The 18,921-nt window shown below is 48.1% G+C and overlaps 1 protein-coding gene across 1 annotated transcript in view; it reads left to right on the top strand.

Annotated features, from left to right (window-relative positions):
- LOC129499819 (uncharacterized) overlaps window positions 1-4,956 on the top strand; it is a 40,518-nt gene extending 35,562 nt beyond the window's left edge. Inside the window, exon 3 of the mRNA XM_055309716.1 lies at window positions 3,341-4,956. Within this exon, the coding sequence (XP_055165691.1) occupies window positions 3,341-3,729 (389 nt within the window). The 3' untranslated portion in view covers window positions 3,730-4,956. The remainder of the gene's footprint in view (window positions 1-3,340) is intronic.
- Window positions 4,957-18,921: the final 13,965 nt, after the last annotated feature.

The following is an 18,921-nucleotide window of genomic DNA, read 5'->3' as shown; positions in this document are numbered from 1 at the left end:
TGGTCTTCCTTCTACTACTGGAGCCTGCTCCTCTGATCCCACTGCTGCTGGCAGACAGTTCAAAATTAGATGTGACCTTGGATCTCAATGGCACCAGATCAGGAACCTCTGGGGAGGTGGGTTTTGCCAGCACGGCTCTTACACAGCCCCCTCTTACACAGCCCTGTGTGACAGCCCAGGGTGTGATTTCGCTCCCCAGGGGGAGCAACCATAACCAGTCCATAATCACTGCTATAACAGGAATGGGCTTCTTGACACCTCACTGTCTAGCAAACCTACTTCTCTCATTTTTTTAAAAGATTTTATTTATTTATTAGAGACACACAGAGAGAGGCAGAGACACAGGCAGAGAGAGAAGCAGACTCCATGCAGGGAGCCTGATGGGGGACTCGATCCCATGTCCCCAGGCTTACGCCCTGGGCTGAAGGCAGTGCTACACCGCTGAGCCACCCAGACTGCCCTTACTTCTCTTTCATGCCTCAACCCAAACCTCAGGTCCACCACGAAGCCTCCTGGAACTGTCCTGCACAGTCCTCTCTCTCTCTCTCTCTCTCTCTCTCTCTCTGCTGATTACTGAACCTGATAAATTTGCACACACAACCCCTCTTGCTGTTCATTCCATGGCTATGCAATTGTCTGTCTCCCCCTACCCTTTGACATCTTGGAGTTTTTCAACCTCTGGGAGATTATTAGACTATGAGTTCCTAGGGGTCAATGCTGATCCCTCCAAATCTATATCCTCAATCCTCAGCACTCTGAACAGTATCTCATCCACAGAAGGAGTTGAGGAAATGCTGAGTGAATGTACAGTCCATCATTCTAGGCTGGTACTCTCTGGTGATGACTCCTCAAAGAAGCATCCCAATTACCTTCTCCTCTAAGATGACTACAAAGCTCAGCTATTGGCATAATCTCAGCATCGCTACAACACTTGATACCTGCTTGAAGAATAACTTTGCCAAAGGACTAGCCCAGGTGTTAGTCATAGTCATAGTCATAGTTATAGTAGTAGTAGAGCCACAATGGTCACCATATGAGGTCCTCTCCATGTTCTGGCAGGTGTTTTCACTCTGACCGCTGACCCTTATAACATTTCTGTGACCTATGTCTTATTAGCATCATTTTCCAGGTGGGAAGACTGAGGATCTGAGAGTATAATTCACAGATTCAGCATCCTGGTGGCCCTGGGATTAGATCCATTAGATCCAAACCCCAGTAACTGCTCTGTCTTTGGTTTCCAAATTTTTATTTATTTCTAAGGGTGATTCTCAAAAAACAGTCATTTAAAATCTGAACGGCCTCAGTGTACCCAATGAGCAGGTTCCTGAAGCCCTGCTGCAATCTGTGTCACATCTTATCACTGCAACAACATCAAATTCTGTCAAAATATGGAAAAAAATCATTTTGATGCTGCATTTGCATATCCAAGGATTGGAGGATGGTTTGTATAATCAAATTATGTAGAGTTGTAAAAAGGGAGCATCATTTAAATAGCTTACAAAATTACTTTGAAGATGCACATTAAAATCTAAAGAACCCATCGCCTCCAAGATCTTTACAAAAAGTTAAATGCTAATTGATTATGACAGCTTTGTCTTTATCGTGGGCATCATTCCCATTCTACCTCGTCAGTATCGCAGCTCAACGATCACTCTATCCCCCATTCCTCTTCCAGCCACGTTCGTACTGTGCTATAATCACAGATGGAATTTATGCACGACTGGCTTTTCCCCCCTCTCCCCATAGTTGATCAAAAGGAGCAGCCTGAAAAAAAAAAGAAACAGAATTTGCTGAAATTCTGATTTCTTTCAGCAGTTTTATAGATTGTATGACTTATCTTTTATTGACGATGCAAGATCTCTGGTCCCAGCATCTGTTCGTTGCATCTGTGGAGAAAGATAAATTCCCTTTTTCTTATGCCACTGAACCAAATTTAAGAGACAGACAACCACACAGGTCTTAAGAGAAAAGGACCGCAGCATACTCCTCTTCCTCATCCTGGCGACCTCTCTCCTGGTCCCTGGGAGGAGCAAGAGGTGTCTCTCCAGCCTGTGGGGTTAGCCAGCGTGAGGACAGAGGCCCTGGAGATGGGCCGCTCAGGCTGGCCCTAGGTGCCTTCCCCAGATGGAGGGCCCAGGGGCTGTTGGTCACGAGCACAACCTTTTGGGAGGCTGCATTGTATACATTAAAAAAAAAAAAATACCCTGCACTTCATTTACAATTTCTCAAACTTAAAGACTTGTGCCTGGTCACCCAGAGACATGATTATACATCACGGAACTTCATTATAATAATGGCTCGGGCACTCCAACTTCTTTCAGACCTCAGCTGTTCGATTCAGCCTCTTCAGCTCCATAACTGTTTATAAGATTAATAGACTCCGATGCATAATTGACTCTCCCACCTCGAGAAGAAAAGAGAGAGCAAGTAATCCCAGCCTTCACCAAAGTCCCAGCCCTACAGGGAGATGGCGAGTGTGTTCGTAGCTGGGTCCCATTGGGGAACAGAGTAGGTTACCCAACAACAGGTGCTCTGGAAGGGTCCCCAGTCCTGTCTTTTCCTGGAGGCCTGAGTGGCTGCTGTGACACACAGATGTTGCTGCAGGGACCATGGGCCGTCATTCAGCTCCATGGCAGGCAGCAAAGCCTGGGTGGAAGCAACAAGAATCCCAAGGAGGAAGGAAGGGGAAGGAAAGGGAAGTGGGTTCATAGACTGGACAGTCTGTATTGGGGGAGCTCAGAGTAAGAGGGATGCCTGGGGCTGCTGGTTCCCTTTCTGGGGTCACACAATGTTGTACCAGGACTTGCTGAGGGACGCCCTTGGGCAGGACGTGGGATCCTCCTTTCAAAGCACGCAGGAGCTAGAGAGGATGGTAGGGCCCATCTTCCTAAGTGCCCACGGATTTGGAGCCTGGTTGCCACTGGCATGGACCTCGGAGAGTCAGGAAATGCTTCCTGACAGAGCTGGAGGTTAAAGGGAACACAGGCCGTGGATGAGTGGATGGGGGGAAGCCCTGGTGACCCGATGGGCAGGGCTGGAGCTGGGCTCAGAGGCAGGAGAGCAGACTTGCAGGGGCACCAAGAGGCACCTGGACCAAGGAGGCCTGGGTCGCACCAGGACCCAAACAGCTGGGCCCGGTCGCCGTGGCAGGACGGGCACCTGCAGAGCTGCAGGCAGAGCCAGCACGGGGCAGGACTTGGCTGCTCAGTGATGGTGGGAAGAGGAAGGGAGTCTCACCCCAAGATGGAAATGGGAAGTTCCATTGCTAGCAGCTCTTACTACTGCTCTCCTTGTCTGACTTGTGCCTCTTCTCTTCTCTTGCCTTATTTTCACGTTCCAGAGAGATACCAGGTGGCTGGCAGTCTTACTGAAGAAGGAGGAAGGAAGGGGAGGAGAGGAGAGAAGAGGAGAGGACAGGAGAGGACAGGAGAGAAGGAAGGAAGGAAGAAGACAAAAAACCAAAACCACAACCACAACCACAAGAGCCAGCGCAAACGAGGAGCCTGGAGTAGAGGGAGGGCCATCCTACCCCTGAATGCCAGGGAGCTGGCTCTGCTCTTCGAGAGGAGGCTGGACTGCTCTTTCCTCGCCGGCTGTGCTCCGGTCTCTGCCGTAGATAACGGCCCTGCACCTGGACTCAGGGCCCCCCTCTCCCCCAGCCCCCGAAGGCCCACCGCGGGTTGCCAAGATAAGTCTTATCTGGGACTCGGTTTCCTGACCACCAAGTGACCCCGGGGTGAACAAGGCCCACCAGGCTCATGGTAACGTGGCCGTAACCCACACAGTTGCTTGGGGGAAACTGGCCCAAAGGAATAAAACCACAACACGGGCTCGTAAGCTTGGTTGTTGGGTAGACGTGAACTCGCTCTCCTGTTCGTCTCCGGGAGACACAGCCTACTTTCTAAGCTGCACTTTACCGCATCGATTTAAAGGTACCAATGTACGTGTACAGTCCGATCCTTAGCGTGAAGACCCCGCCCTGCCTTGGAAACTCCGCATTTAATCTCTCCTGTCACTTTCAGGGATGAAGAAGCAGGCCCGATGGAGAAGGACCAGCATCAGTTTATTGACTTCTGAGAACTATTCACCTTTTGCAGAGAAGGGAAAAACCCCTCCTCGTATCTAGGGCCTGCTGGGTGCTAATTTGACATGGCAATGAGATAAAAGTTGGGCTCGGGCTGCCGTCAACCTCACCGGATCGGAATGCCGTCTACTTAGCATAGGAGTCAAACAATTCCCTGGCAATAGATTGCTTTCCACTTGTAGGTCTACTAAATAAATAGAAAAGTAATTAACAGTGTGCTATGGCAGATGTATCGGGGGAATTTCATTAGAGCAGAAGAACGGAGGGAATCAAGGAGCCACTTTGTATCCCACCATCCGGGGAAGCTTTCCTGCCGTCTCTAGGATGGACGTGTGATTTCTGCTTCTCTGCAAAACAGACATTTCTGAATCTCCTATGATCTCTTCACGCCGATCCATGGGAAAAGAAAGAAAAAGAAACCCATTAAGTGCCTGAGATCAGTCCACAAATAAAGAATTCCTCGCATTTTTCCATTTAGTTATTTTGTCCCTGAAACCCGTGGATGGTTCTCTCCCTTTTGTTGTATTTTTTTTCTTTCCTTTTCAGTTTGCTCAATTATTAAATATCTGAATTTTGAAATGCTCACTGAATGTCTCATTATTATTATTCCTCCCTCCCTTTGGAAAATAAGTGGCTTTCTGTCATTTATAACAGCAGGAAGAAATGAAATTTCATAAGAAGGAAATTTATGCTGTTGGAAGAAGAAAAGACGTCGAAGGCATTTATTTTTAACCGGCTTTTAAAAAATATATTTGAAAGTACTAAATTCAATTTCACATGTCCAGAATGGCATAACCTAATTTTAGCATATTAATTAACAATAAAAGTAGTGTTTTGCCTCATACAAAGAAATGAAATAATTAACTTACTGAGGAAATGGGGTCATATGATTTTACTTTGGGAGGGTAATGAATGACATTGAGTAACGGTAGCAGAAAGGTTTTGTGCAAAGTAACTCTGGCTGTGGAGCCTGTTTGGAATTCTTTGTGAAACACCCAACGGCCAACAGTTTCCTCTGTCTCCAAAGGTTACCTGTCTGGACCCCGGCTAGGCCTCATACACTTCAGTGAGGCGGGCTGGGGTTCCTCAGAAGGAATGCAGGGGGCACGCAAGCATTTGGCGACTTTCAAGGAGGCCTCGAGTGTCCCAGAGCTCCCTGAGTCAGTAAACACTAAGGTGCTTTGTGCTTGCAGAAGAAATTCCAGCGTTTTTGTATTTTACATATTTGGACCTTTGAACTTGGAATATTTTGTCACACTTCACATAGCTTCATTCCCTGGGGGGAGAAAAAACTAGTCTTTCAAGTGGTTATTATAAAGCTAAGTGCATAAATATGCATGAGAGGTCATTATTACCACAAGATGATACTTAAAAGGTTCAAGTGTCTCTTACTAAGATTTTTCAACTTGTTCGGTGACAGTAAATCAAAGTCTCCAGTTTTTGGTTGCTGAACTTTGCCTTTGATTGTTCTTCCAAAGTTTTCCAGAAAATGGCTTCAGAGCCCTAACTGGCACTCATTTGTTCATTCATTCATTCATTTGACAGATATTTAATGAGATAGCTAATGACCTGTGTCCATATTTTATGCAGAACCTTTAAAACAAGGTGGCCGGGTCTCTGAAGGTTGAGACAAAGAATTTCTAGATTTTTGGAGCTGGAACTAAGGCCCCGAGAGGCCAAATGTCTTGTGCCATATCATGTTGCATCATACAGTCAAGACTGGAAATCAGATCTGACCCCCAGGCCAGGCCCCTGACTGATGAGTCAGGGCCTCTGGAAGGCTCAGGGGCCCCAAGTATTGAATCATCCTAGGGAACACGGTAATGAAGAATTGCATTTGGACACATTCCTTACTTCTAGAACTTGATATTTCAATGGAGAAATATTATATAGTGGTATCATAGCTTAAAAGCTCTGAAACACGACATTCCCATTCAAAATTAACTTCAGGTCAACCCTAGGCTTGCAGCACATTCCCACTTGGGGAGGATAAAATTTTCATCTTTAGGCTTAATTATCCATGCAGCGCCATTCTCTGTGGGGAAGTGTGAAAAGGCCAAGGACGCAAAATGGAGCCAGAAAGAAGACAGCGCTCCTACCAGCAGCCTTGTTTCTTCCTTCTCTGTGGGAGGGAGTATGGCTCAAGTAGTCCATTGGCAATGACAACAATTTTTCATCCCAAATTAACAAAGAAAACGCAATTTACAAGCAGTTTACAGAAGCAGTGCTTCCTTACAGATTCACTCCTGGGCTCTCCCCAGTGTCCGATTTACAGGCCAAATCTTTGGAAAGGGAAGCAGGTGGATGGAACCAGGGTGGCAGAGGCATTCTCGCTTTCGTGTAGAATCACGGCACGACGGAAGCACCTCCATCAAGCCCCCTCAGCTTGCCCTGAATCCGGAGGTTGACCTTGTGTGGAGGTTGGAGGCAAGACCTTTCCAATGGGGGCCGAGCTGGCAATGAGTGCACACCTCAACCACGGAGCTCTGGGGGGATGCACTGTCTGTGTCACCAAACTGATGCTTTCCAGTGTCAGGTGCCCCACGCACTCACCTGTCGTTACCCAATGCTGGCATGTGTCCATACCCATGTCCATCCTGCCTGTCTCTGGTGAGGCACATCATCTTTGTGCAGAGCACAAAGGCTCAGCAACCTCAAGTCCACACCTGGTGACGTCCTCCTCACCCTGGCTCCTGGGACCATCGAGGCTGGAGGAGATGCAGCAGTAGGTCTGTTGGCCTCTGGGAGGTGCCCAGCCAAGGCCTCCCCTCTAGGCTCAGCCTTCTAAAGACCCGAAGGGAAGACGCCTTCTGTGTGTTTGAACTTGGTCATCCTCCAAATACCCAAGAATCGTTTGTCTTGTTTGCAGAGCATTTCTGTATATCCTTTTACTCTTTTGTTGTTTTCTTTTCCTGGGTTGCTCTTCTGTTAAGAGATTTATTAAAGGTGGCAATTTGTATAATAAAATTTCTGTCTGTACTGTTTTCTTCCTCTTACGTTTTGATTTGAGTTTCAGAAGGACATGCTTTTTCTTTTTCAACTCCCTTATGAATTCATTATTTTTTAAAGATTTATTTATGTATTTGAGAGAGAGAGAAAGAGAGAGAGAACAAGAGAGCTTGGAGCACGAGCTGGCAGTGGGCCAGAGGAAGAAGGAGCAGCAGGCTCCACACTCAGCGGACCCGGGGGCTCCATCCCAGGACCCCAAGATCATGACCTGAGCCGAAGGCAGATGCTTCACCTACTGAGCCACCGGCACCCCTCAATTCATTATTTTTATCCACCTTAGAAACCCAAGAAGTTTGCTAACAAACAATGATCAAAATGTCCCAAACCCAGCCTTTTTCTTTCCATTTATTTATTTATTTATTTATTTATGATTTACTTATTTATTTATTTATGATAGACATAGAGAGAGAGAGAGGCAGAGACACAGGAGGAGGGAGAAGCAGGCTCCATGCTGGGACCCCCACGCGGGACTGGATCCTGGGACTCCAGAATCACACCCTGGGCCAAAGGCAGGCACTAAACCGCTGAGCCACCCAGGGATTCCCCCTTTTTCTTTCCTTTTAAATTACTTCCACAGTCTGCCCTTCCAAAGCCCAGGACAGCAGGCAGTCAGGTGAGACCTCACACCCTTCACAAACGCCTTGCAAGCCTGCAGGTAGGTGTAGGTCAGTGTCAGGCGGGGACAGTAGATGTATTTATTCACCCCTGTTGCTCACTGAACGCGTCCCCCTCTGCCTGCCCCACAGTCTACCGTGGGGTTCAAGCTGTCCACCCAGCCGGCACTGGCTGAGCTCCCCTGCGGCGCCAGGCTCCGGGCTAAACCGCTGGTCTCTGAGCTCCCTCGCTGCTTCTCAGCTTCCCGGCTTCCTTTCCATCCCTTGGGAGTCCTCCCCGCTCCTGCGCCCCGAGGTGCCCACACAGAACATAATACCCCATGACAGGATGTCTTTCCATGTGCAAACCAAAATAGCACGAGCCTCCGCGGGGCCGTCTCCCTCTCTAAACTTGCACAGACACAGCGTCTGGCCTCACCTCTCACACGTCGTGGTCGCCCCGTGGCACGCGTTGTGCAGTACGGTTATGGATCCGAGCTGACTGTTTGGGCTCCTTTATTCGCGAGCTCTGAGGCCATTCAAATGTTTCCTCCTCACCACTATTGGAACTGCCTCCCCAGGGGGGGCATCAGATGCTGATGTTTTGCGATCCACTTTCCTTCTGCCAACAAAGATGTTGAAGAAACCATACCCAGGCTTGGAAAGGGGGCTCCTTTGCATTGGAGAGAGGAAACAGTTCAGGTGGTCTCATTTTATTTATTTTTATTTATTATTTTACGATTTTATTTATTTATTCATGAGAGAGAGAGAGAGAGAGAGAGGCAGAGACACAGGCAGAGGGAGAAGCAGGCTCCACGCAGGGAGCCTGATGTGGGACTCGATCCCAGGTCTCCGGGATCATTCCCTGGGCTGAAGGCAGGCGCTAAACCACTGAGCCACCCAGGTGGTCTCATTTTAAATAACGGGATGTCCTCCTGAAAACACATAGAGCTGGATGAGACCTGAGAGATCTCCTGGTCCACTCCCTTCCTTTTGTGAACTGAGAAATCGAGGTTCAGAGCAGCCAAGTGACTCTCCTGGTGCCTGAGTCAGGATTGGCATCCTGGCCTCTTGGCTCAATTTTAAGATTATCTTGTGTTAAGTAAAAATATATGTGTAATGAATGCACAAAAGCAACTGCTAATGCCACATCAAATCACATGCATGTTGGTGCTCTGTGGCCTGCACCTGGACTACTGCTTCAAGGGCTCATGCATCTCTGAGTAGCCCTTTTTACTTCCTGGGGAGACTCTGAACCCACCAGAACCCCAGGTCTCTCTTCCTAGTATTTGCCTGTCCCTATAATCACTGCATAACAGTGTTACTTTGTCATCGGCGGCCACTCCGCTAACGTTGCATGCCCGCCTGTTTGAAATCCCCTCTTGATCAGGGATTATGTCTTATTTTTGGACAACTCCAATTATTTGAAAATCTTCCTTCTAGTCACACAGATGCTGCCTTCCTTTTGCTGTCCTCACCAGGCCTGTTTTGCCCCACGCCATTGGGAGGGAGGTGGCTGCAAAGCCAGCAGTGCGCTGGGCCTGAAGCAAAGGTGGGAGCTAGTCTTTGGAGTCTCCCCAGCCCCATCCTCCTCCTGCTCCTCGATGGAGCCTCTCCCAGACCCCTGACTGCCCTCATTTCAGTTCCTCATCCTATTTTCACTTTTCACAGAAGCGTTGTCATGAACAACCCGGTGGGTCCGTCCTTTCAGCTTTTCCTCGGCGCCTTCTCTGGGGTGGGACCTCCAGCATCTCCTTCCAGTGTCCTGGATCTGGACCAGGCTCAGTTTGATGCTCCCCAAGTCAGGAGTGTTGGGGGCAGATCGTTTGCCCTGCACTTATACAGCCCCATCGTTTAAGGGATGATTCTCAGACTCTTAGCTCTTCTCTCTGGAGTGGCACACGGTACATCTAATCCCTGCTAGTATTTTAAGAGTGTGATGTTATCCATCTTGCATGACCCTGCTCCCCCTCCCATGCCCTGTTTTAGGATGGATATAAATGCATCTGTAGAGACGGTGTCTGACCTGTACATAGACTGGGGGGCATTTTCCTGCCTTGACTACAATATTCTATTTTCACCAGTGCAGACTCTCTACATGGTTTTTGTTTACCAGCATGGCCACATCCCAAGCTTGTGGTGAACTAAATATGTCCACTCCTCTCCCCTCTCATGTGAATTGCTGGTGAGCCTGTTCTCTGTTAGTCTCTACTTATGTCATTTATTTATTTTCAAACTCTTGTGTATCATGGAAATTCATATTTTTACTTGGATTCCTTATTTTAGCTGATTGGTATTTTTATGAATCCTGATACTTTCACATGCCTTTACATTTTCCCCTGAGATTTTACTGTGAGTATTAATACATGAGCATTTTGTGCTTCAAAAGCATAGATAACCCTGAAGGGGGCACTTGATGGGATGAGCAGTGGGTGTTATACTATATGTTGGCGAATCGAACTCCAATAAAAAATATACAAAACAACCCCACAAAAGCATAGATAAGAATGTTCAGTAAGGATACAGGAGCACAATTCTGAAACAGCTTTACATGAGTGCTGGGGTCAAACAAATAAGTAAACAGATAGTGGATGGTGGGAAAAAGAGGGAAATTATGGATACGCAAAGGGGGAAAGCCATCAGTTAGCTTAGGATACATACAGATAGATGTGGATAAAATAACTAGAGAGACACGTGTACATGAATTAGTGTGCAAACACAGATTTCTCAGCTCTGCTGAAAGGGCCCAGAAGTGGAGATGTTCCAGTAGCTTCAAATAGACCCAGGACCCAGATCTTGGTTTCTAAAGGCAATTCTCCAATAAAAGGAACCAGAACTTCTTGGAGAAATCACTCATTCTGGGACTGGATCAGAGAAAAACACAAGACCAGCCTGGAGGATCTCGTAGTGGCAGAAAGTGAGGAAGAGCTCACATAACATAAGGGTGGGCAATGTCAAAGGGACACAGGAGCCAACCTAAAGAAGCTCTCAGTGGCCAAAGCTGTAATGAATAGAGCAAAAAAGGAAATTAGTACTGTTATATATAGCTCAAAGTCTAAAATAAATCCATGTGAGTCCATGTTGAAATAAAAAAATGCCCGAAGAAGTACCTAAATGGGAGCAAAAAGACAAATAATCCTTATAGAAGAATTCCAAATAATTTACACAGATACTCCTCCACCTTAACCCTCTGCCCTTGAGTATGGCTGGACTTGGTGACCTGCTTCCAAACAGAATATGAATAGAGCATGGAAGGGGGGAAATGTCACAGTCTACTGGACAAATCAGTTAACCATGCCCTTGACCCGGTGACCACAGTTAATGATGTCACCCATGTCCTGTAGACAGTGTGCACCTGATGAGATACGATGAGATGACCCTGTATCTCTGTGGTTCCCTCCCCCTAGAACCCACCAACTGCTGTCTATTCATGAGAAGGACGCCAGAACCAAACACAATGGAGGGACATTCTACAACATAGCTGACCAGTAGTCCTCAAAACTCTCACGCCACTCGAAACAAGACTGTCCCAAAGCAGAAAAGACTAAGGAATCATGACAACCAAAGGTTCTATCTTTGCAGCTTTTCTGCATATCTAAAGTTGTTCCCCACCACCACCACCCCGAAATACCAAAACATAAAAGAAGGGAAAATACATAACTTTAGAAATAACGTTCAATTGACAAGAGCAAGAAATCTGTGATATTCTATAGTGACCCCTTGCCGGGTGGTATCAGTCCAATAGTCATCATTCTACTGAGACTGACCACAAATCTCCCTGTGGCTGGGCTCCTGGCTCCAAGGTGGGCTTCCCCAAGGTTGATGCTGGGTCTTTTGCCCAACGCCTTTTCTACAAGACTAGGTGGGCCTGCCTCCTTCCAGAATCTTGTACTTCTATGGCTGTTGTGTTCCACCGTGCTTTCAGGTCAAGTCCAGCCATTCTTCTCCTTTTCTTCTCCTACTTTTTTCTTCTTCTCCTGCTTCTCTTTCTCCTCCTCCTCTTTCTTTCTGGTAGGAAATCTGCACTTAGAGAAATCCACTAGTATTTAAAGCTAAATGTATCTAAATCCAAGATCCTGATTAATTTTCCCTCATGCTGCATCTTTCTTTCTGTCTCACCGATCACATTCCTATCATCCTGGTCGTTAGTAACTTCACGGTTGCCTGTGTTCTCTCTCTCTCTCTCTCTCTCTCTCTCTCTCTCTCTCTCTTTCTCTCCTTTGCCTCCCAGATTCAGCCCATCTCCACCCTGCTAGTGAAGCTGCTTTCCATTCTCTCCCAGTCTTCCAGGCACGAGGCAGGGGAGGCCACTGCCCAGAACCTCGGTCCACAGGTCCCTCCAGTCTCTTTATTCTGCATCCATTTCCCAGGCCAAGCAGCCACTTTTCTGGGAAGCTCCGGTCTCCCTTGTCCTTCCACGTAAAACCTACAAAATCTTGGTGAGGATCTCCACAGCCCCCCACCAAGAGCTCCCTCCTCCCTAAAATACAAACAATGTACAACCTAGCTCTTGTGCGTCACAGCCCAGATCGGTCCCCTCCCTGGGCCTCCACCGCTCGGTCCTCCCAGCTTGTCGCCTACAGTATGTCCTTGGTGTGCCTGCCTCCCTCCTGGACACCAACCCACATTCCTCCCACACCTCCCACACCCCGTCAAGGAGCTTTTGAATCGAATTCTTTCAGGACTCCAAGTTGCTCGAGCTATTTCAGTGACTCCTTGACATTTATAAACAGCTATAAAGAATATATATATAATATATATATAATCTCCTCCTGTTTCTGCAATTCTTGTTTTCTGGACTTTATCTGAATGTAAACTGTTTGGGGTTCAGACTCTGTGTCCTTTAAGGATTTGTTTTTTATGGACATGGGGTTTGGTAAAGTGTTATTTGGACAACTTCTTCCCCTGTATGTGTAGCATTAGTAACGTGTTGTCTGAACATGATGGGAGTCCAAGAAAACACAGTGCTGGCTTGCTTGGCGTGTTTCTCCTTACACGGGGAACAGTTCAAGCCCAGACCCTCCTCTGGCAGGACCCCTTTGCTCCCACGGTGATGGGGCCTGTCCTCCACCACATGGCTTCATCTCCCTGCTGTTTCCAGGACTGATCCACCCGCCTGGGACGTACCCACATCGGTTGAACTAACTGTGCAAACACAGATCTGTGAGGCCCCTCATGAGAGGCTTTGCTGAAGAAGCATAAAATGCAGCGTGTCCACACTGCTCCCTGTTCTGCCTTCTGTAACGCCGTCAAGAAAGCTTTTCCCGAGTGCAATTTGTACTTGGTGAGCCCAGCCCCCACTTCATAGTGTTTTTTTTTTTTTAAGATTTTATTTATTTATTCATGAGAGACACAGAGAGAGGAAGAGACACGGGCAGAGGGAGAAGCAGGCTCCATGCAGGGAGCTCGATGCAGGATTCGATCCCAGGACCCTGGGATCACGACCTGAGCCGAAGGCAGATGCTTGACTGCTGAGCCACCTGGGCGTCCCTCAGCCCCCACTTGAAAACCCGCTCTTCTCCAGATGTAGACTTTGCAAAAACTTGTCACAGTATTTCCTTTTCTTTCTTGAGGATCACCTGGTGGCTCCTGTCTTGGGCACACGTCTGTTTCTCTGTAACATCCAGAAGGGAGGCTCTCAGGTTCTGCTATTTTTCTTTCAGGGTTGCCACTGTTCACCTGCTCCTAACAGTCCCTCTTTCTGACGGTTCGTATGAAAAAAAAAAATGATGTATTTCTCAATCTTCTGCCTGTAACCTGAGCCTACTATGCAGGTCAGGTTGGGCGAGGGTGAAGACACAGTTAAAGCCTCTCCCTGCCTTCTCTGAGATGCCATCAGAAGGGGGGGTGGCCCTGGTGTCCCATGTGTGAGTGGCTGAGAGTATATTTGTGTGCATGAGTGGGTGAGAGCGGATGGAGGTGTGTTTGCTCGTGCAGACTGAGCCCGCAGCTCTGGGAAGCAGCCCCCCCACCACCTGCCCGCCCGGAGCAGAGGAGGTGACCGACGAGGGCTGCTGCCTTGCGCACGCTGGACGCTGGTCTTCCCCTGGGCCACAGCGGGGGAGCTACAGCCTGCACCCAGCAGCTCTGGCCTGCGAGCGGCTAGGAATCCGCGCCCCACATCCGCAGCCTGCGCTTTCCCACTCTCCCTCTCACCTCCTGCCTGGCTTCCTCACCCCGCCAGGAACCTCGACTTCATGACTTGGTCATTCATGAGAAACCAACCCCAAGCTGAGGACAACCTGCAGGATGAGAGAGAAATCGCACAGGCCTTTGCTGGTGAAGCGTACTGTAACACAGCTGGTTTCTGTCCACAGGCTCCGATGGCGGACAGTCTTATGCATCTTGTGTGCAACACAGGCAACTGCCAGGTGCGGCCTGTTTCTACCCTCCTTTGGAATTGAGCAAATAAGCAGAGAAAGGCAAAGAATGTCCTTTTCAACTTTGTGCTCGTCCATAGGCTCTCTTGGTGTGTTTAGACCCATACCTCTCCTCCCCTCCTCTCACAGGGAGCTAACCTTTGGGCTCCCTGTGGTGGTGTTTTGCTTTGATTGACCTCAGGATGTCTTGACTTATTGGCTTTGAATTGATCTATTGATTTAATAAAAGTCATCTATCATTGTCACTGGGTCAGGATAAAGCACTCAATTTATCTCTGATTTGGCAAACGTCATCAATAATAGGTGTTTTGCTGATTCTGTTGGGTGACTAATTTCCATGGCATGATCACAGGAAACCTGTATCACTGTCACAGTACTGGTCTCTCCGCACATGATTAATGACCCCACCCCATCAGCTGGATCCTGTCCACCTGGACTCTTTATTATTTGGGAATGATGAGCACCTCAACATTTTATCCTTGAGATGATTTTGCCAGCTGCATCTCATGGAAGGAGAGGTGTGCAGGGCTGAGGGGGTCAGCAGGCGAACCTGGTGCAGATGGAGCAGTGCAGGAGAGGCTTGGGTTGCAGTCCGTGCCCCCCGCCCTGTGTGCCTGGCTGGGTAGGCCTCCTGCTGATGGTTCGGCACATTGTTGAGAAACAGTGGAAATGAGGTCATCAGCTAGTGGAGATTCACTTCCTCCGGATGTTTGTAGCCCAGCAGGAAAAGAAAAAAAAAAGTTGAATGTCCAGCCCATGTACCTCCAAATGCCTTCATGATTTTTATTCTTTCTAACAAAGTATAGACCGCACACACCGCACACAGATGCGAGCTTGTGCAGAGCGACACACGTGGGCGGGCACACACACGAGCCCTGTCACACCTGCTTCTAACTCCATCCTCTACCTGGCACAGATCCCGCTGTCTGTCCACGTCTGTCCACGTCCCTGGAGCGTGTGGCCATGGGGCTGAACGCAGCTGGTCTGTCAGAGCTTTCAGATGTTAGTTCTGAGTCTCACGGTTCTGCCCACAGCGCCTGCCAGGGCCTGGTCAGTCTGGGGGCTCCCATGCCAACTCTGCATGTACTTTGGGGAAATGAAAGTTAGCCTCCCAGAATCAAAAAAGGAAATGAATCTAGCTAGCTCTGTTCCCTTCTTTGCCCCTTCGTACAGTGGCATGCTACCCCCTTTGGGCCCCGTCTAGACCCTTCTGTGTTGCTGCGAGACAGTTTCTCCCATGCCTGGCTCCTGTTTTCTCCAAGTCACAGGGAGGAATACAGGAGCGAGTGTCTGATTTTCCTCTTTGTCCTCCAGCATTGAACAGCACCAGTAGAAAGAAAGAACAGCATTTCCCTTATCATGACTTTTTGAGGGCAAAAACATCTCCTGGAGACACTTCCTCAAAAGCGACATCTCCACTCCTGAAATGCTGACCGACACGAATCCCATTTAAAGCTCCTGGTGCCCTAAAAGATCCTCTACTGACATATTTTTTCCCCCAGCTCACAATTTTAGTCTTCTGCGTGTAAAAGAAGGCTACTTCTCTTAATAATTAATTATGATAGCTATTTAAAGCATTTGTAGTTATAATCAGAAACCTCAGCCTTATCACTCTTTACCAAAGAGAGCTCCATTATTATAAATTTTGATTCCCACTGGTCTGAAAGAAACTTAAAGAAAATCTAATGAAATGTTCTCAGCCTGTATTAAGCTCCATAACAATTTTTCACCCTGAAAAAAAATCCCCTAATAATTATATAGAGAGTTGTTAATATTTCACACCCTCACATTCCCGAAATTCCTATGCAAATTACATAAGATGGGCTCTGCACATTCTCAGAGTCACAGGGGCAGGCATGTGCAGAGGCACAATCAGAGATGCAGGCTTCACTGTGAAGTTCATTGCTATTGGCCTCAATCGAGACTTTGTTCCATTTCTTGCTTCTGATCTTCAGCCCGTTGCCATGTTTCCAACCGCAGGATGGAGGTTGTATCATTGGCTCTACTCTGCATCTCCCACCATCTCCACCCCCAAACCCTCAAGCTCTTCAGGAAGGAAAGTACAGGCTGAGAGTCATTATCGAAGATGTTTAGAAAGGCTCAGAAATTCTGGTCTACATAATGTTTCTTAGATCTCTTTGCCTGGGTTTTGACACCATTTTGGGGAGGGGGGGGTGTAATGCCAATGTGCTTTACGCAGAGGGTGTGATAGAAAAGTAAAGCAAAAAGGTGACCTGAAGTTTGTTTAATCAGAAAAAGATTCTTCATTTTCCAAGGCTTTGCCACAACTATGAACTGAATAGTGTATAATCAACTCTAATGCTCTTGTGATTTGATTTGTAAAAATTCTTTCAACGTCGATACTTCTAGGGAAGTACAAGATTCCAGCTTGACCATGGGTTTAGATTTCAATGTTCCCCTTGGGGTCCAGTGCCCACTGACACTAATGATGCCCTCTGTGAATTTCCTCGGGAGGGCTGAGGGGTGGTGACAGAAGAGAAGCCTACAGTCACAGTGGCACCCAGTTTCACCAAGTCTCTTCCTGGGTTGCAGAACTCAGGAGCAGGTTCGTATCTGGAGGTGAGAATATGGTTGTAAGAGAAGAGATGTGCTGCTCAATCTATTTCAGTGCTCCTTGAGTGATGTCCTTCTTTCCATAAACATCTCAGCAAGTCTTCACTTAATAGATGCTAAGTTGGGATGTGACCATGGAGGTGGTCAGGCCCCTGGGGTGGTCGGTGGCAAACTGGAAATAGATACTGTGACCCCCTTTTGGCCTGGCAGGGGACACGTGTGTTTATTTCTAAAGCAGCTGTCATCTTGTGGAATTTATTGAGAAGCCAGTAGGATGGGAGGAAGGGTGGAGGAGTTACGCGGGAGGCAGACACATACCTGGGTTTGGATCTCAGGTCTAGCCCTGATCTATTGTGCAGCTATGGGAAATAAAATCAGTTAATCCCTGAGACCCTCTTCTCTGATGCAGTACTGCCTGTAAATACAAGCATGGGGTCTGGCACTTTGAGGTGTTCAGTGCGCAGGGGGGTCTGTAAGGCTCGACGGGTCCTGGGGAAAGCCCTGAATCAAAATTATCTTCTCATTGACCTGTGTCAATGAATCAACTCCTACCACACCATTTGGTCTTTGTATTGTGCCATTCGAAGGCTCCCATTTAAGTACAAACCATCTTCTGGAGGCGGATGGGGGTTTGTGCATTGGGGGAAGGGGAATTCCTGGGAAGGGAACTGCATTACCCTGCTGAAAACATCTTCGTTTGTACAATTGGTCAGGCTAACCAGTCAGTTGATTCGCAGCCCCTGACAATTGGACAAAATGCAGACCAGAGTGAAGGAGTGGCATGAGAACGGCCTTAGGGAATGAGAGGGAAGAGTCCCAACCCGAAGGGCTGGTGTCCCCGAAGCGCTGGTGTCTGGGCCGGTGACATGGCCCCTGTGGGGTGAGGAAGGGCACTGGAGGTCACGGCTAAGACTATGGCAGCTGGGGCGGGGGCAGGCAGAGGGGCGCTTAAGGAACAAGTTACCTAGTGTCCAAAAGGCTGTGAGGCTTAGAACACATTTATTTTCAAACACAGTTGTGTTCAGATAATTTGATTGATATATTTGTATTCAGACTCTGATACCTTTCCAGGTAAAGACCCTTTCACTGTAGAGCAATGGGCCCTAATGTTATTCTGAAAAACAGCATAAGAAGTACACTACAGGCGGCAAAGAATTCTGGAAAACCAGAAAAAAGTTTAAAGGTTTCTAAAATTTTCTTATTTTTTCTTATTTTTTATTTATTCATGAGGGACGCACAGAGAGAGAGAGAGGCAGAGACACAGGCAGAGGGAGAAGCAGGCTCCCTGCGGGGAACCCAGTGCAGACCTCGATCCCCAGACTCCGGGATCACGACTTCAGCCAAAGGTCAACGCTCAACCACTGAGCGTCCCCAGAGAAAGGTTTAGTGCACATACCTGGGGTAGGTGAGCGTGGAAAGTACTTACTTTTAATCTTGTGCATGTCACTGGGAAAAGTCCTCCCCATGGCACCCCGGGACTCCCTGGTGACTAGTAGCACAACAAACATCATTGTCACAGAGCGTCTTGCTATTTCTATGTCATCTTAACCCCTCATTATGTGTTCAGTGAGCATTTTATGTATGCAAGGCCCCGAGCTGGCTGCTAGGAAGGTCGTGGGACCGACACAACGTGTCCCACTTCCCAGTCAGTGACCCATTATCAGGAAACTCCCTCTTCCCTCCCCCCCCCACCCCACTGCCGTGAAGGGCCAGCAGCTGTATTCTAGCCCGTGACTTGCTTCCCCTGAGCACAGTTGATTAGAAATCCTACTTTATGTGGGCCCATCAAATTCTTTATTCCAGAAACCAGGGTGGGCTCGGATATGAGTCCATTTCTACTACCAGCTTGAATTCAGGACCCGTAAATTCGGGAAATGAGGGAATGGTACATTTAGCTGTGTGTTCACGGAGACACAAAGAGAGGGAGGACAACAGAACAGGTTTGCAGAGCAAAGCAGAAAGGGGAGTCTGGGGGTTCTGGGGGCTGCGATGTGCAGATTATATTCCTGAGGGCTCCCAGGTCCCACTTCTGGGCTCCCCCAGAGGCCCGGCTGTTCTCTCCCCGTCGATCAGTATGGTTGTCGTGTAACAAAGAGCCATCGGCAGTGACTTTAACCAGGGTTTCCCAAAGCTTGGCCTATGTGGACACTTGGGGTGGGACAATAATTGAGGGGGGGTTGCTCTGTGCAACAGAAGTGGGGTAAGCAGCACCCCTGGCCTTGGCCCACCAATACTGGCAGGAGCCTCCCGAGTTGTGACAACCAGGTATGGTTCCTTTACC

This window comes from Nyctereutes procyonoides, unplaced genomic scaffold (genome assembly GCF_905146905.1).
Source record: "Nyctereutes procyonoides isolate TBG_1078 unplaced genomic scaffold, NYPRO_anot_genome, whole genome shotgun sequence".
Classification (NCBI taxonomy): domain Eukaryota; kingdom Metazoa; phylum Chordata; class Mammalia; order Carnivora; family Canidae; genus Nyctereutes; species Nyctereutes procyonoides.
Note: the sequence above shows the minus strand (reverse complement) of the source record. Positions and strands in the feature narration are given on the sequence as shown.